The following is an 18,502-nucleotide window of genomic DNA, read 5'->3' on the forward strand; positions in this document are numbered from 1 at the left end:
CCACCTCTTTCTTAGATGACGTCATTGTGGGTCCCACATATTCGTTTTTCCTCTCTCTTCCCTCGATTTCCCCTGTTCTTGTTCTTGTTCTTCCCTCTCTTCCAATTTCGTTTCTGGAATTTGATGGCATGTACAAAAATTTGCGCAAATTAGGTTATAATTTATGCAATCTAACCTAAAACGAAGTGTATTGATTAGATTAATTAGGGTTTGGGTAATTAAGTTGGGGGTTTTGCTAAATTGGACAAATTAGGGTTTATGAAGTTAAAATTGAATGAATAAGTGGACAATTAAACAAGTAATTACCACGAATTAACCCCTAATTTGTCGAATTTAGCAAAACCTCCAAATTGATTACCCTGATTTGTCGGATTTAGCAAAATCCCCAAATTGATTACCCAAACCCTAATTAAACTAATTAATTCAGATCGTTGTAGGTTAGATTGTAGAAATTATAACCTAATTTGCGAAATTTGTGTAATTGAAATCAAATTTGAGAGATGAAATTGAAAGAAGGGAGTAGAAGAATAGGGGAAATCGTGGGAAAGAGAGGGAAAACGAATATGTGGGACCCACAATGACGTCATCTAAGAAAGAAGTGGGATTTTCAAAAGTTTAGGAAAAAACTAGTTGATATTTTTTTTTTTTTTGTGGTATTTTCAATTTTGACAACAATAGATGGTGGTATTTATCAAAATTTTCCCTATTTAATTTGACTCGTCTAAATTTATGCATTAACAAGCGTGCCGATTAGTGCAATCACACCTTACTACTCCGTAGAGTTAACAAGACTAAAAACCGAGAGAACACATATGGTTGCTTGGTTGGGAATTCAGTAATCGGCACCCGCTGAATCTCTGCATTCTCAGAGCAAGAAATAGCCTTAAGGTACGAGCAAGTCTACTCATTTAAAAGATTTTTTTTAGCATTTTTATTCAATTTAATTGCTACTGAAATTATAATACTCAGATTAACATTTCTAATCTCTGATTTTTTTGGAATATAATCTAAACCCCAGATGTTGAATCATTGGTCAATCTTGTTGTTTTCGGTAATTTCATGCTGTATTCGGGTTTCTTATGCTAGTGCTGGTGATGCCGATCCACTTTATAGGTACCCCTAATCTTAATTTTTTGTTCCTGTTAATCTCAATCTGCAATTTTTATTTGGATTAATTTCTGCTTAATTATACAATTGAAACCCTTTAATTGGGATAAATGATTTTTTGATTAAGGTATTAGTATAGTTGTAATGTTGATTCAATTCTTGCTATTGCAATTTGCTGGTTATTGTGATGCAACTTACAGATGATGCGATTGAAAAAAATTCCAACTTTGTGTTGAAATTTGTAGGTAGAGATCCTATCACTTTGATAATGCTAGTTGTTTTTGTCGTCTTCACTTGAAAACTAGTAATGGGTTATCAAGTTGTAGTTGATTGGTTAGTGGTATTCTTGTATGAAGTGTGTTCTCTTTCACTTCCTTTGATGACGTTTTCATGGTGAACCGTTAGTAACTTAGATCAAACCTTTGAATTATGTAATGTTCAACTTAATAATGATAGTTTGAGAAGATAAGGGGAATACAGGAATTTGATGTGGTGGTAGTGCTCATAATGGGTAATTGAGGTGCTTGGTTCTTCTCTTGCTAGGGGTTAATCATGTGGGATAAGGAAGAAACTAGGTCAAATTGGCGATGTGTTGAAGTTGGGTTATTGTGGGAGGAGTAAGAGCTAAGAGGGCCTTGGTTTTTGTTTGAATGTTTTAGTTAGGAAATGGTTGAAGTTGAGGTTTGTGCTTTTAACTTATAAGGGGTGGTGGATGATGTGGTTTTAGATATTGGCGAGGGTGACTGTGGCTCTTGGTCAAGTTTGTCTAAAGATGAGGATGGTAATTCTGGTAGGTTGGTTGGTTTTTGGGAGATAGTAGTCTAGGGCTTTTGAATCCTAAGATGTATTATAAAGTTTGAGGGTGACGTGCTATATAAAGTGGTGGGTGAGGAGGTGCATAAGATGTATTATTTATAGTGGCTTTGTGGCGGAACATAAGTTCTACGATTGTGATTGCTTGTTGTTTGACATATTGTGTGAAGTACAGAATTATATGTGTGCAAAGCTCTATAAAATGCGCTTTAGGGCCCATCAGGACACCTTTATAATTACATTGATTAGTAAAATTCAGGGTTCTGATAATTTGAAACAAGCTTATTTATACAAGTAATAACTTGAAACTAAGGAAGCAGTGCAGTTTCATACCTTATTTATACGAGTAATAACTTGTACTAAGGAATTAGAGGCTCAGAATGTTAGTTTTCATAGTCAGGTTTCCTTTTTTGATGACTCTAGTACTAAGGCTATTGTGGATAACACTGGAGGTAAAGCTGTAAAGGTAAGAGAGGAAGCATCAATTAGTCCATTTATCTAATTTAGAGTTTCTGGAAATCTTTGGACTGATTCTTTCTATGATAGTGATGGTTTTCTTTGTATGAAGTGGGTGATTGCTTCATTGTTTACTGTTGGAAAAACTAAGAATCATACATGCCTCAGGAAAGCAATTGGTGACAATAATTCTGTAGTCAAGTTTCATGTGCAATTATTTTGGATTTACCTTTAATTGTAGACTTGTAGCCTGTGTGCTTTTATGCTTTTTTCTTCTCTTATCTGGAATGTTGCACGTCCTATGTGTATTTTCATCAGCCTTATCTTTTGGGCTTGTTTGCAGGTCTTGTGTGAATCAGTGCATAAGCAGTGGGTGTATTGGTGAGAAATGCTTTCCACAATGCAATTCTTCTTCAGATGGTGGTTCAGTCCACAATCCATGGTACATGCAAGAGCCTCTTTACTTGAAATGGAAACAATCTGATTGCCTCAACGATTGCCGCTACTATTGCATGATTGACAGAGAAAGAGAAAGACAATCACTCGGTCTTGAACCTGTTAAATATCATGGAAAATGGCCTTTCACACGTGTACTGGGACTTCAGGTTTGTCATACACTCATACTGTTAAGTTTGTAGATAATCTTTGTATAAATTGTGCACTCAGTAAACCTGCTTGATCAACAAAAATTCTGGTCAGAACTTGATTTTCCTCATTTATGTCTGGCTTATCCATTGTCAGCAGTTTATTTTTGCAGGAACCTGTTTCAGTGGCGCTATCTATCCTCAACCTCTTAATGCATTTCAGTGGTTGGCTTTCCTTTTACATCCTTCTACAATATAAGCTTCCCCTAAAGCAAGATGAAACTTATTATGAATACACCAATTTATGGCATATATATGGCTTCCTATCCCTTAATTCTTGGTTCTGGAGTGCTGTTTTCCACAGTCGGTAAGCTTTTTTCTTAAAGTTAATTCAAGGTATCTTTTTGAATTTGTTCATTGAACATATCTATTAATAGACATGATAATCCAGAAGAAAAGCGGGAAGCAAAAGTCCTTTATACTTGGTCATCTTTAAGAAGTGTTTTTTCTTTTTCTTTACCCTGACTGGGTGATGCCTGCAATCTCAGCAGCAAACACTTTATCCATATTAGGTTTGAACACTTTAAAATGGTTAAAATTAATAAGTTTACCTCTGGAAGTGGGCGGGCATAGGGTGCCTCAATAGGTTCCAGGCAACAAACCTAATTTCATATTACCTATTGACTTTCTGTTTCATCATCATTTCTAGGCCTCGCAGGTCTATCTTGTGGTTGTGTGGGAGTATCATTTGAGGCCAGGAAGTCATGGTGCATGAAGTAGTGCTTCAGTGAAAGTTAAATGCACTTGGATTTTCATTTTCTAGATTTTTAAATAACAAGGGGAAAAAGTCTTTTAGTTTGTTGATTTGTTCTTCAGGACTGATATATATCTTGTAGGAGCTGATTCTATATTTTGGCTGATTGATATAGTCCAAATGATTTAAAGCATGGAGTAAGAAGGAAAATTTAGAACTAGCTAATATCCTCATTTGAACAGAAAATTTGAAGATTAGGCAGGGCATGAATATCAGTAGTACAGCCATGTATGACAACCACTAATGCTGCGTTATATATTATCTACTAAAGAAATAAAGCAGGGTCTAGGGAAGTCAAGATGTATGTAGCCTTTTCATTAGCAAGCAAGGCTCATTTTAAACTTTTAGTGAACCTAAGTTTCTTTTCTCGAGTATCCTAACATAAACAGCTGTCAATTGTAGCAACTACTTTAATATTGAGGTTGAATTGCATTTCTTGCTTCTCCAGTGTTTTCTTGCACTCCCCAGGTCATGGGGTTGAATTGTGTACAATAACTAAAGTTACTTTTACATATTTGTGAAGATGCACGAGAGGTGTATCAAATAGTTATTAGACAACTTGTCTGATCGTACCTTTAAAGTGCTGGGTTCTCTAGGGTCTCGCTCTTTGGTGCATTATTGTAAACATAGCTGTTTTTTATGCACTCTCTTTTGTAGGGACTAAAAGTAATGTATTTTCTATTATTCTCAAAGACAAAAACTGATCAATATGGGTTTTTGCATTGCAGAGACATTGATTTAACAGAGAAGCTTGATTACTCATCTGCAGTGGCTATACTTGGGTATTCACTCATTGTTTCAATAATGAGAAGTTTCCGTGTTCGAGATGAGGCTGCTAGAGTCATGGTGGCTGCTCCACTTCTGGCTTTCATAGCCACTCACATAATGTACCTTAACTACTACAAAATGGATTATGGTAAGAGAGACTCAATATCTTACTAAAAGTGATCTGCCTTGAGAATTGCATGCAATGGTGATGCTTCGCTCTATAGGTTAAATATACTCATTGCATAAGTTAGCTCCAGCTTCAGGGTCCTTAATTTATTATAAATGTGAAAAAAGATGAAGTGTGCAAGTCAACCTTTTGCCTATCATCGTAAAGGACACATAGTAATGATATCATATGAGCAATCTAACTTGCTCGTTTAATTACAGAAACCTTATCATTTCCATTTGTTGTCAAAGTGGGTATGCTAATTCATCAGTAACTTTAAATGACTTGGACCTCATTTTAATTGATTAGGGAATCAGGTTTTAGTTGGATCCAAATACTTATTATGTTGATGTGTTGAGCTTGAGCACACTTGTGAAAAGAACAAAACTCTAGCTAGCTATTGCTTCATTTGATCTTTGTAGCTTTACCCATGGATAATTGTGGATTTGTGGTCGATTCTCTTGGATAGAGTTGATGCAGACATGATTAATACACGCTAATCCTATTGTAGCTTTATTCAACTGTATTTAGTTGAAGATGATGGTTTTTTCTGCTCTCCCAATGCTGAAGTCCAAAGTCCAAACTAGCAATCCATTATTTCTTGGATAGCACCTGTCTATGATAAGCTACGTTACAAATTTACAATGCCTTCATTTCACAAACTATAGTTGAACTAGATAATATTCTTATGTAGCATCATAGATCTCTCTGAGAATGATTTGCCTTTATTTCTATATTCTTATGCTGTCCATCTGTCCATGGGAGAAGGGTAGACCAGGAAAAACACCATGGTACATTTAGAAGATTTTTAGAGAATGGATAAAATATTGTCATTTTAGAAGTACCTACTTCGTACTATTTCATGCTGTTAACTTAGTATACATTTATCCAGCTTATGGCTAAGATTATAGTCGTATTAGTGCAATTTACCCCTTTACCTGGTCTTACTCATGGGCTGTGATTGGAAACAGGATGGAACATGCAAGTCTGTGTGGTCATGGCTTTTGCCCAACTTCTCATATGGACAATCTGGGCTGGTGTCTCACATCATCCTTCGCGGTGGAAGCTGTGGTTTGTAGTCATAGCTGGTGGACTTGCAATGCTTTTGGAGATATATGATTTCCCACCTTATGAAGGATTTGTTGATGCACATGCTCTTTGGCATGCCAGCACCATTCCCCTCACCTACCTGTGGTGGAGCTTCATTAAGGATGATGCCATATACCGAACTGCTGATCTCACAAAGAAGGTAAAGTGAGCAAGTCCCTTATCAAACCATTAAGGATGTTGGCATGGAGTTATTCAGGATCGCGCTATTGGTTCAGTTATGCCAGTTAATTCAAATGGTGCCACTGGTTTTCTGTTAAGGTTTGGTTGCAGATGGGAGATTCTTAGTCGAAAAGACTATAAATTTGAAGAGGCTCTTGATGTTAAATTAAAAAATCAGTTAAGGATGAGCTTTGAGCCTGTAATTTGCTAATACTAGATTTTGATTAATAGATTTCTCATTGGGTTTAATGGTCTAACACCAAGTTTGCAAATCTTCCATTACTGTATTCACCTACAGTTGTTTTTCAACATTTTGACTTGGTGAAATACATTTTCAGCTACAGACTAATCTTTAACAACAATGCTTCATCCATTTATCATTTGATGCATCATTTCGATTGTTTACACTTATCTATTTTAACTTCCACTGCGGTAGCGCTATAATATACTTCCTCTATTCTTTTTTACTTGACCTGTTTCTTTTATCACGTTTGCCAATACAAAACTTTAACGGTTAATAACTTTAATTCTCCATATTTAAAAAATATAAAAGTTATATATTATGATAGTACTTATTGAGACGAATTCAAAATGATCCAACATAAATATGTTTTTCCTTATATATTATTCACAAAACGCGGTCAAAAGAAGGGTGGTAAATAGTGTAAAAGTCAAAGCGGGTCAAGTAAAAAAGAATGGAGGAAGTAAGAATAAGTGTCATATAATTATGGGGTAAATTTCAATGAATAGTTTCAAAATATGCTATTTTTTAGTTTACATTGTGATTTTCACTAAAACCAGTGACGTGCATAGTAGGGGGAGGGATGGTGGTTGAATCAGCGGCAAACATTAGGGTTCACTGAAATTTTTGTTATTCAACAGTATGCACGTCATGACCAAAAAGAATCCCAGTAATTATATAGGTAAAGTATGAAGAAAAAATTAACACCCATACGATTGAAAAAAACATTCTGTGATAGTCGTAAATTGGTATGTATTGGTGTATCACAATGAAAACTCGAGTATTACGCTAGGACTTGCAAAGGTAGCAACGCAAATGTGGGTACCATCAATTGTACACAGCAAAGGGCCAGGCATGTGATCAGTGGCCACTACCAAAATCAAAGAATGACAGGACTACACGCGAGGATAAAGCCAACCTTGGTAGCCAAGGGTTAGACAGTTCTTCGCTATAATTGTTGGAGGAAGAATAATAATTAATGGACAAAATCACACATTAACGATGTTGAGAATTCTTAGCTATACAAATGGGCAAGATCCATCAGTCCAAGGTCCATCAGCAACCATATGGACAATGGGGACATTAAACACAATCAACAGACATTAGACATCTTCGATACATCTGAAACTTGACTTGAAACCATCCAAATTCGACATTCTGGGCTAGAAAAGTATTAACTAGTAAGTGACAACGATGCACACAATATGTGTGTGCAGAATGCTTGTGTCATCGAATAGTTCCTAGCAAATTCGCACCATCAAGCTTTGCACCTCCCAAATCCTGATGTGAGAAAAAGAAAAAATTACTTGGTTTGAAAAAAGTCTTGCATCAATGTGAGAAACCATGACGTCCTGTTTTATAGATTTATAATAGATATTCAATCAAGACAAATTAAGCGCACTCAAAAGAAATATTCGAAACTTAGCCAGGATAAATAGATAAATATGACAGGAAGTGTTGACCAAAAGAGGCCATAGCTTTAAAATCTAATTAAAAAACAAGATGCATATCAAACGCTCCTAGGTGATACAACATACCCTTTGGTCTTAAATATCAAAATATGTGATGATAGATATTAATACCGCAACACCATTATTCCTAATTTGTATACACAAAGCAACTTTTGCTTTCTCTTAAGCCAGACGGGAGTTTATTGATGTTGATATGCAAGTACAATTCTACTAAAAGTAGTTATAGAAATAACACAACCAAGTTAAACTAGAGTGATAAATTACTAATTTTACAGAGTTAAGAACATAAAGTATGCTCAATTATGTTAAAAGGAAAACTAGATAACATTCTACCAAGAAACGAGCATGGACAGGTCATAAAGGTGATAAAGCTGCTAACTGCACAATTTTTTGGTTCCTACATGTTCATCGATATTCTATTTATATCCAAAAATAAAGCAAGCATACTGGACACATTTATAAGTTAGAATTTTTCAAAGAACAAAATTGTGCAGTAGGGGCAGATGTTTGTAAAAGCAATAGTTGGGTGAACTTACAGATGTGGGAGCATTAGAATTGATAGAAGTGGAAATCACGGAAGCATCACATAAAGCATCACATATCATGGTGGTGTGCCTCACGGCCCCACGGTGGTTCTTAGTCTTTAGTGGAGGATATTTGGGAGATCAACACACAAGTTTGACCGTCCCAAGCCTTAATTTGCTTTACATAAGCAAAAGTTAAGAGGATTCTATGTCAAAAAGCAAGGTCATGGGGAATGTTCTTAATGAGTGTTCCAACCGGAGAAATACTCTTTGTCAAAAAGCTAGCCAAGGGGAATTGTTTCAAATAGCATTCCTGAGAATTCATTGCTCAGGGATTTTTTTTCCCCAACAGCTCAAGTATCTGCAGTTTCAGTATTCCAGGTTTGGCAAATACTTCAACCTGAGTGGATTCCCCAGTTCGGGGTGAGTCTGCAGAGCAATTTTTCGGCCTTTCTTTTATGTTTTAACAAGTTAATCTTTACTGTTCTCTGTAACCTAAGGGCTTTTGTTAGTATTTACTTAGGGTAAACTAAAAAGTGTAACCCACTCTGTAAAATGGGGAAAATTTTGTTGTGAGATCAATTTTTGCCTATCATCAATTTGAGATTTTTTATTTTTCTCTCCTAGCATCTTTGTGAGCTTCAATCTTTGTAATTATTCAATTTTGACCATACTTTGTGTGGGATACAAGATTATAACCCTTGATATCATTAAGCTTATCATTTATTTAATTAAGATTTTATTTTTTGCTAATTTTTTCATTGGTTCCATTAAAATCACCACCCACACTCCCTTTTCCCACAAAATAAGGTCATCCCAAAGTGGAAAAGTAGCGGATAATGAAAGTTTTGTTGAAAAATATGCATCACTTACCGTTTCCCGAAGATCAACATGTCGTAAATAAGCTCGCTGAAGATTTGCTCCTTTTAGACTAGCATTGGTCAACTTTGCCCCCTGAAAAACATTGCAAGTCATTTATTATGCCTTCCTTTGTTGCAGTCTCTCTGATTAGTGTGACCTTATCATGTCATAATTTATTGCTCCAAATTTCAAGTTTTTTTAGACACAGACTATTTTGATGCACAGCAGAGAAGCTAAAATCAACTAAAAGCTTACCTTCAAGTTGGCCCCTTCCAAATTAGCGCCTTCTAAGTTGGTATTGGTAAGATCTGCACTCTGGCAAGTAAAGGTAGTCAAGTAAACACCATCATGACTTGCATCTTAAATCAACTCACATACATATATTTTTTTTTCATGCAGGTAAAGGTTAAATCAAGATACATATTTTTAAATCAAGATCTGCACTCCGGCAAGTAAAGCTGTAAAGGTAGTCAAATAAACACCATCATGACTTGCATAGTTGCATCTTAAAAACTTTAACATGCAGGTAAATCAAGCAATTACAAAATACGAGCAGACAGCTTCATTTCGGGCAAAGTATATAAAATTTCAATCATACAATATGATACTTCAACTTAGGCTCTATTTGAAATAACATGAGCTGAAGTTAGCAAGGGCTAGCTAGAAGTTGGTAATGGTTAATCTAGTCTGGTGTATTAAAAGTGTTAGGCAAATTAAGCTGTTGAATAAACTAGTTTGTCAATATGTCCTAAGTCCTAACTAATAAGAACTAGTCAAACTCCGCAGATCAAGTCACACTACCCTTATTAAATAGTGAATAAGAATAACCTCTGGTCCAAACTTAATCCACAGTATAACAGTAAGATTTCCGTCGTTCACATGCAAATCTCAACTTCAATAATATCAGTTTAATAACCAAATCATCAATGACCCAAATTGTGATCTATAATAGGTCAAATTCACACTTCACAACTTAACTTACCCTTACCCAGTACATACATCGTAGTGCACAGACAAATCAAAACCACGCACCCTAATGGAAATATCCAAACCATAATTTAACTTTTTATGAGAAAAAAGACATTAATAATGATCAAAATCAAACAGGAAAATTGACAACAAATTTCTTTAAATTGTTGCTCTAGCCTCAAAAGTTGTTGTACAGAAGTAGTTTGTTTAATTTAAAATTCGTAAAAAAAACAGAAACCTGTAAAAGTAAATGATACAGATGTTTATTTGATTCAGATGCATTTTCCATCAAAGACTAGTATGGCATCTTGATTATCCTATCAGATCTCAAGTTCTCATCTTGATTAAATAACTCAGATCCAACAGCCCAAATTGGTTTGTAGACTCACTATAAATGTATGTATGTATTTTTTTCATAATTTATACAAAAATGATCAACTTTAGACCCTGAACATTGGCAATTGTTAAAACATTATCAATCAATCAAAGACTAAATCCCATAAGTGGGAGCGGCTACATGAACCAAAAGTGATTGTGTAGTCATCGACAAAAATCTTCCTCCTCGATCTCCTACGATAATACTGCATCCTCATGCAAATCCAAAAACTTCATATCCTTCCTAGCTCCTTCCAACCAAGTTACCCTCTCCCTCATTTAACCCCTCCAAGATCCCACTCTTCCAATCTTCGTACTGACAAGCAGTTCCCATTTGGATTTTATTATTCAATTCCGTACACAATTGTGGTACCTTTTCACCACCAAATTTGATATCAACCTTTATCATCAGCATTACGTGATTTTCAGTTCAATATGGACATACAGTAATGACAAGTTTAGGTGATAACTGTGAAAGAAAAAAAAAAAGAAAGAAAGAAAGAACAGAGGTACATTTAGGTGATAACTGTGAAAGCAAGATTGATGATATTAGTCAATATTTTACGGCAGCTTGTTGATGTTTGGTGTTTGAGCTATTAATAATATTTTTTTTAATTTTTTCTAAAAAAAAAAAAAGAAAGAAAGAAATAAAGACACAATTGGGTTAAAACTAAAAAGATAGGTAATAAATTGACCTAACGAGGTGCATTATGGGTAGTCTAGTATGAATGTATGATTAAGTTAATAGTCTTTAGATTTATTATAAATAGAGCGAGATGAGAAGGGACTAGGCAGGCAATTGATAAGAGAGTTTTAGGAGATTGATGACCTTAAGTCACTATTGGAGAATGGCTATTGATCACTACCTAAGAGATTTGCAGCATAAAGTTGCTAGTATAAAAAGCTTTAATCTTTGCAAGTGAAGAATCAATTCTCTCTCTTCATTTTTCCTGTTATTTTGTCTTAGCAAATTAGTAGCAATCTGAATCCAACACAAGATACTTAGATACAAGTGCACAGGAATTAAGATTTAGTGATAAGAAGCAAACCTGCAAGTGAGCGGAACGCAGATCTGCTCCACAGAAACTACAGTCAATCAAACAAGCATCTGCAAGTAATGAAAAGGTTTAGTAAATTCGAAAGGCATGTTCTAAAATTATATACAGGCAAAAAGATAAGTTCATTAATGTTTTAAGCAATTATACTTTGGTATGCTCTACAGGCATGAGAACGCGACTCATTACCTAATTTTGTTAAACTAATCTGATAGTGTACCAATGTACTAGGTCCTAATTTGCATGTTGTGGTTTGTGATTCCAGGTTAATCAGATAATATAGTAACACTCATTAGGGTCATAATATACAAGTATAGTATAGGTATTACGTTTGGTTAGAGTTTTAAATTTTGTGTTACATAACTTAAGTGTATTGTAACTTGTAGATGGAAAAGTAAAGCAAGGCGTTTAGCTCTTCAATATGTATAACTGTATGTGAAATGATATTAAGTTCAGTAGAACACCAAAAAAACACTACATAGATATTATAGGCTATGTCCAAATCCCCTTTCATTGATCTCTCATAAGGACACTACAAAACAACAATGCCCCCTAACATCTAAGGGTAACTATGCATTAGTTAAGATCCCCTGAAACATAGCACCATTAGTCAAATCATGAACATTCAAGCAATTCTATCAGTGAAAAAGAGAACCATTGATGGAAAAAAGAGCGAATATACTTAGCAACCCCCCACCCCCCCCCCCCCCCAAAAAAAAAAAAAGAAAAGAAAAAGAATATAATAGGTGAGTGCGGTGTGCCTTCTATAGAGCTTATGTCAAACACAGTGAACCAATTTTTTTTTATGTCAGATGAACCATAAGATTAAGTAATAATTTAAATAAAATAAAATATATTGAAACTACTTAGATACCTCAGAATTCTATATGATTAGGAATTTCGAGTACAGTCCAATTTAGGTGCTGTATGGGAATTAAAAAAAATGGCCTTGGATTCTCATCAAACCAGCTCAAGATTTGGAAAAAGTATTTAAACAGCATTAGTATCGACAAAGAAGCAACAGAGCTAGAGCTGACGCTGGTGGAAGGTTCTCATGTGAAGGAAGTATTTTGGGGAGTAGGGTTGGTTAGATAGCAACATAGAGAAAAAGAAAGCAAAGCAACAAACTATACAGGAAAATCATTCACTTGCAGTATAGAAATCACATACTTTCAATAACAAAAAAAAAAAAAAACTGTGCACAATGTGCATTGGAGTTTGAACAAAAAGCACAGGTATTCTTCATAGTAATAGATAATGGGAAAACAAATTCAGAACAAATCAGATTGATAAGAAGGATTGCCTTGCAGGTTTGCACTCTGCAGGTTGGCACCTGCCAGTAAAGCTCCACGAAGATTTGCCCCAGTAAATTCACATCTTCAACAGGTAAGACAAACCCATCAGCACCCCAGAAATTATAAATATACGAAGTAAACCATCTAAAAGAGACATAAGAAACCAGAGTAGCTGTGGCAAAGACAAAAATGCAACTCAATTATAATATTTATTAAATAATTTCAAAATTTTCTTCAAGTTACTTACTCACGCAATGTTGCGTTATGAAAGATAGAACCTTCAGCATCTACATCCTGCAAAAATAGATGAAGAAATCACACTATAGAAACTCTTAGGGTTGCATCTGATAATATGAAATATGAACTGCAACAAGTAAACCCTTAAGACACTTAAACTTACACACCCGAAATTTTGCACATTGAAGGTTTGCACGAGAGAAGAATACACCCTTAAGAGAAGCATGGCTAAAATCCACATCTGAAAGATCCTGAACACAATGTAATTACAGGGTATCAGATATACAAAAAATAATCATATGACAGTACATGTATATATAGAGAATATAGCAGATAATTTGGAAACAAACACTGAACAAAAATAGTGCTAAAGATAGCAAGGACTTTGTTCTCAACAAAAACACAAGTCCAAAACATAAGGTAATTTTGAGAAACACTTTCAAGTGCAACTCTACCTTCATTCAAGATCACGCAATCTGAATTCTTTTACCTAACTTGCCAACACAACCCCCACCCCCCCCCCCCCCCAAAAAAAAAAAAAAAAAAAAAAAAAAACTCTCTCTCTCAACCACTGCACTTGCTTCATCTCACTACCAAAATTGCTTTCTTTTACCTAACAACCTGACCATCACAGCCACTTTTCCCATCATATTTCCAGGAACAGGAGTTGGGGTAAAGTCCAAACAGAAAAAGGGGAAAGGGGAAAAAAATTATGAAAGCCCAAATCAACAACTCACTAAGGGTTAAGAGGTTTGAACTTCCTTTATTAACTCCCCCAACTAAATGCCACCTTAAGTGTTTGGAAAGATGTAGATAATTGAAGAAATTACACCAAACACGCCAGTGGGTGATTTTGATTGCCTTGTCTAGCCAGTTCACCTTTCATCCAGATAAAAATAAAACAGGCTCTCATCGAAAGAAAGACACAATTTAATTGTAAACTAAGTAGAACTAAAACAAGTCAAAACAAAGTTGCTGAATGTAAAGAAGAAAGATCAGACCTTTATCTAATCCGGTAATCCTAGTACTAATATAGAAAAAGATTTTACACAATGATAAGTCACCTTAGGTAAATGGAAGCCACGTTATACCTGGATCTAGTGACACACATTTGCTAATGGAAGAGGAAAGGAAAAAAAATCGGGCCAGAGGTATTAACAGAACCTAACGCTAAAGTTTCCATTATGTCAGAAAGTGAAATTCTATTTGTCAAATGTCCTGAATAGCAGAAATAATAAGAGAAAAATTAGGTAGATTACATTTTCAGAAACAGCATGAGCATTTTACATTACCAGTTTAGAGAGATCAAGCCCAGAAAGATTCACCCCTCGAAATTTAACTTTCTCCGACTGTATGCACTTAATAATATCACGACGGGTTAGTTCAGGATTATCATCCTCGTCTTTCTTCTTACTTAGAGCTGTATTTATTCTCTCTATTAGTCCCTGACAACAAAATCCATTCTCATGTTCAGTAAATGCAATATCAACCTTCCCAGCTAATTGAATCAGAATAGAAAAGTTGTAAATGAGCATTTTGAGTTCATGCAAAAAATTTAGGTAATGATAAGCTACACAACATGCAGTGTTTCCGACCTTTCAAGTGTCTTCCTTCCAGTATTACAAATCAAATTTACGCATGAAAAGAGGAATAGGCATGAATAGCAATGGAAAAATTCATATTTGAACAATCATCAAACTTTTTCTTGTCCACTATTAGCAAGGAACAGCATTAAGAAACAAGTTAAGCCACAATGTCCCAGAAAATTGTCATTGAGTCTCATTGTAAAGTTGTCATTTAAACTGCAATCTATAAATTAAAAAATTTCCAGTTTTTACCAATTAGCAAATTACATCAGGCTGCATTTTCCCATTCCAAATAGTACTAACTTAAACAGGATGTGCAGTTTTCCAGTTTTTACCAATTAGCAAATTACATCAGGCTGCATTTTCCCATTCCAAATAGTACTAACTTAAACAGGATGTGCAGTAAGTGTAAATATTATATTGGCATATGATTACAATAATCATAGCATGTCCCACAACAAAGATGCATACTTAAGCATAACAATCAAAAGTAACTTGAGTTATTTTAAAAATATCAGCCAGTCATATTTTTTAGAATCAAAGGCCCCACTGCCACATACATTTCAAGGTACAAATCCTCATCTAGCAGAAGGATAGAATGACAAAAGTCAGTTATCTTTAAATCTGACAGATGGACTGTATTCATTTCCTTTTGGGACCATGCTACATATTCTATGAATCAAATATTTCCTTCTATTGTTTGAAATTTTTAAACTTCAAAAGATTGAATTGTCTTCCTTCTAATTCTGTCTTATTTACTATTTTTCCTCTAGTGAAGCACTAATACAGAGATCATCATCAAAATTTGCAACGAATAAGTAAATACAAAAAAAAATAAATCAAACATGAGTATAAGACAAGAGCCAGGCAATTGAGTAAGGCTCACCACCAAAAACTAAAAGCAGGTGAGACAAAGGGAGGAATCACAAAGAGACTCACTGAACCTTTCCTCGCATACAGCTTATATAGAAACATCACACTGATACACCCTTTTCTGTTATTAAAATTTCAATTACTTATCACTTTATCAGTCTCATTAACAATCCAGTTGTATATCTTCCAATGAAGTAACTTTCCACTAGGTGCATGCTATTTATTCATCTAGTCACATCAAGAAGTTCAGATCTTAATTGCAACGCAAACTTTCAAATTGCAGACATTGGAGAACACTCCACTCAACATTTATGAACATATTTCTTAACATTTTAGTAAACAACTAAATGTCAACAAGGACGAGAGGGTGAGGGACTAGGATATAGGCAGTTAATTATACTGCATTTTCTTTTGTATAGTCACCCACTCACCCATCACCATCCTGCTCACTGTTGGATGCAATCACTGATTGAAAACACATTGGCAATAGCAATGCAAATTGGCGTAAAGCATATACTACCTCCGTTTCTTATTATGTGCAAAAAAGGGGTATTATTCGTGAGACATAAAATATTCCTTTGTTGCACATAATAAGAAACGGAGGTAGTAGAAGTATAGGACAATCAATTATATCATACAAAAATTAGATCTGAAAGATGTAAAGGTGAAAAGAGTTATGTTTACAAGAAGTTGATAGTATTCGGCCTCTCGTAGTAGCTCAGCATAATCGGAGTCCTTTAAGTTGGGAATCATACCATCCCGTAGCCAATTCAAGATATGTCGAAAATGTTCACCATCTCTATCCACAAAGATATAGCCCTGAAGATAAGTTACATTTAGTTTATTACTTAAAAGTTATAACAAAGCAAATAATATGCCTGAAGATTGAGAAATTAGATGTTGCATGACAATAGATTATATTAAGGCAGTCACTGAGATATTTTTCTTTCTTCCTATATAAGAGAATAGCTTTTTCTTGTTTGGTTGAAGAGGAGGAAATTTACTTAGTTCCTATTGTCATCACTTCTTACAAAACTAATTTTACAAAAAAAGAGGTTCCTCTGCGATTTAAACCCTGACTTTATAACTTTGTAAGATCATGGACATCTGAGTTTATGTGAGATGCCAAGCATTGAAACTGACTATTGTGCAAAGCTTACGAGACCAGAGTTACATTTTACCAAAAATGATTATCTGGCTGGTTTAAAGTATTGAAACTTCAATGGAATCCATTTAGGATCAGGAGTATGTGAGTGTGCCTTCATTAAAAAAAATAAGAGCTTAAATATTGGGAAAAATAATTGGAATTGCTCAACCACAAAAACAAGGTTCATACCCCCAAAATGTTAAACTGCTTAAGGCTAATGAGACGCAAGGGCATTATCCAAAAATTGAAAGCAGGTGTGGAATGCCGATACAACATATATGCAACAGTATCCTGATTTTAAAGATTGTTGCATGTGTTTTTCATGTTACAAATGCATAAACACAGACATCATGTTTAATTTATTCGCTAGTTCTTGTTAAATTAGGATGATAGGATCGAAGCTCAAATTTGAACGTATATCATATAAATTTCTCTTCATTTTCCTTTTCTTTGTACTCTACTCTTTATTTATATGTGGTTCATTTGTCATGTAGATTAAAAATTCCATGCCCTTGCCCGACATGAGTACATAAGACAAAATTTTGACATATGCATTATGCATTTCCATCTATAAAATTCATCCTGTTAACCTCAAATTTCTCAAAACATTGAATCTCCCAAAATCCCCCCCCCCCCTCCCAGTTCCTCTAGTTATAACTTATAAACAAAATTTTGTTCCTTATGTTAGGTTAAGAACTTTGACTTGCTCTTTCTGACATTCAACCCACTAATCCTAGCCCCTCCCCAAAGCCCCACAAAAATCAGAGCGAACTTCACTTATCAATATTCATCATGTAACTTTCTACAATTCCCCAACGAAATCATTGACTGAGAACTTTTTACACTCAATCAACTAATCTATACACTTAATTACTACTGTTAACATCATAACATTGATCTATAATCCAATGTCACCTAATTTTCCATTAATAATATGCAAATCACACCCTAATAATGTTAAATTAGGCCAAAATGTACCACTTTCACCTACTAATTCGCCTTACTTGGTTTACCGGAGAATCAACTACACTCTTTACACATTTATCCATGATCAAATATCAAAATCATCGCGATAACAACATAAACAATAAACACCTAGTCAATACAAAAGAAGGCAACAAGGGTAACCTTGTCAGAATCATGGCAAACAGTGTGGCGACCACTAAACATCGCCGCAAGCATCGAATCAGGTTCACGTTGCGTCAATGTATCAACTGTTGTACAGAATTTCTTCCCTCCTAACATTCAAATCATCAACAACAAATACTCAAACACAATCAAGAAACCCCACTTCAATTTTCAGCATAAATTACCAAAAAAGGGTAAAATTAAACGGTAATTCAGTTCCAATTAAGTTGCATTTTGCTTAAAATTGCCCAAAAAAACATCAAAAGATTGAAGAATAACGAAAATCAGAAAAAACTGAAGTGAATCACAGTTGAATTATACTCTTGATAATCAAAATTCTTTGGTTGTTAATGAAGGAATGAAAATATGTAGAGAAAAAGAGATGAGATAGGAGAGAGAAAGAGAGAGAATACCGATGTTGAGACGGACAACAGAGGGAGAATCGGGAGTCATGATCGGCGGGATTAGTGAGGATTCAGAGAGAAAATGGTAAACGCACGCCGACGACTGACTTGGCACCGTTTTTTTTTTTTTTTTTTTATTTTTACATTTGACACTTTTTTATATGGAACGCCATTTAAGAGCAAAATGGCCCCGGCGTATAAAGCGATGCCCCAGAATTTAGTTTGTATTTATTTATGTCATACTTCGTATTCTTTAGAGTTGCTCTGATGCTGAAATCAAATCTGTTCTGCTCTACTTCGCAATATGTAGAAGTCCAATCTGCTCTGCCCAAAAACTCAAAAGAATAGGGTCTTAATT

General features: G+C 34.9%; 2 protein-coding genes across 3 annotated transcripts; one reads left to right on the top strand and one right to left on the bottom strand.

Annotated features, from left to right (window-relative positions):
* Positions 1-796: 796 nt before the first annotated feature.
* On the top strand, positions 797-6,392 carry LOC110706561 (post-GPI attachment to proteins factor 3-like). The gene is made up of 6 exons (XM_021884489.1): positions 797-888; positions 1,019-1,113; positions 2,720-2,981; positions 3,134-3,327; positions 4,503-4,690; positions 5,680-6,392. Exons 2-6 carry the CDS (start codon positions 1,019-1,021, stop codon positions 5,964-5,966), a joined length of 1,026 nt encoding a protein of 341 aa, XP_021740181.1. The 5' UTR covers positions 797-888; the 3' UTR covers positions 5,967-6,392.
* Positions 6,393-7,050: 658 nt separating this feature from the next.
* On the bottom strand, positions 7,051-18,502 carry LOC110706562 (FH protein interacting protein FIP2-like). Of its 2 annotated transcripts, XM_021884490.1 has the most exons (11): positions 18,154-18,485; positions 17,741-17,850; positions 16,150-16,284; positions 14,299-14,451; positions 13,174-13,257; positions 13,017-13,063; positions 12,778-12,851; positions 11,469-11,527; positions 9,331-9,390; positions 9,088-9,168; positions 7,051-7,499 (listed from the first exon to the last, which is right to left on the bottom strand). In XM_021884490.1, the coding sequence occupies exons 1-11, from the start codon at positions 18,191-18,193 to the stop codon at positions 7,446-7,448; spliced, it is 897 nt and encodes a 298-aa protein (XP_021740182.1). In that variant the 5' UTR covers positions 18,194-18,485; the 3' UTR covers positions 7,051-7,445. The 2 variants fall into 2 exon arrangements, with proteins under 2 accessions (XP_021740182.1, XP_021740183.1); XM_021884491.1 differs by lacking the exon at positions 14,299-14,451 and having other exon boundaries at positions 18,154-18,502.

This window comes from Chenopodium quinoa, unplaced genomic scaffold, assembly GCF_001683475.1.
Source record: "Chenopodium quinoa cultivar QQ74 unplaced genomic scaffold, ASM168347v1, whole genome shotgun sequence".
In the NCBI taxonomy this organism is placed as follows: Eukaryota; Viridiplantae; Streptophyta; class Magnoliopsida; order Caryophyllales; family Amaranthaceae; genus Chenopodium; species Chenopodium quinoa.

What these genes read in the sequence shown, in the direction of transcription:
- LOC110706561 (XM_021884489.1), top strand. Translation starts at nt 1,019, where the DNA reads ATGTTGAATCATTGGTCAATCTTGTTGTTTTCGGTAATTTCATGCTGT. An exon ending in CACGTGTACTGGGACTTCAG is followed by an intron (nt 2,982 to 3,133) that starts GTTTGTCATACA and finishes TTATTTTTGCAG; the next exon opens with GAACCTGTTTCAGTGGCGCT. An exon ending in AGTGCTGTTTTCCACAGTCG is followed by an intron (nt 3,328 to 4,502) that starts GTAAGCTTTTTT and finishes TTTGCATTGCAG; the next exon opens with AGACATTGATTTAACAGAGA.
- LOC110706562 (XM_021884490.1), bottom strand. Translation starts at nt 18,193, where the DNA reads ATGACTCCCGATTCTCCCTCTGTTGTCCGTCTCAACATCG. An exon ending in TGCGTTCCGCTCACTTGCAG is followed by an intron (nt 9,391 to 11,468) that starts GTTTGCTTCTTA and finishes TTTACTTGCCAG; the next exon opens with AGTGCAGATCTTACCAATAC. An exon ending in ATGTTGATCTTCGGGAAACG is followed by an intron (nt 7,500 to 9,087) that starts GTAAGTGATGCA and finishes TTCTCACATCAG; the next exon opens with GATTTGGGAGGTGCAAAGCT.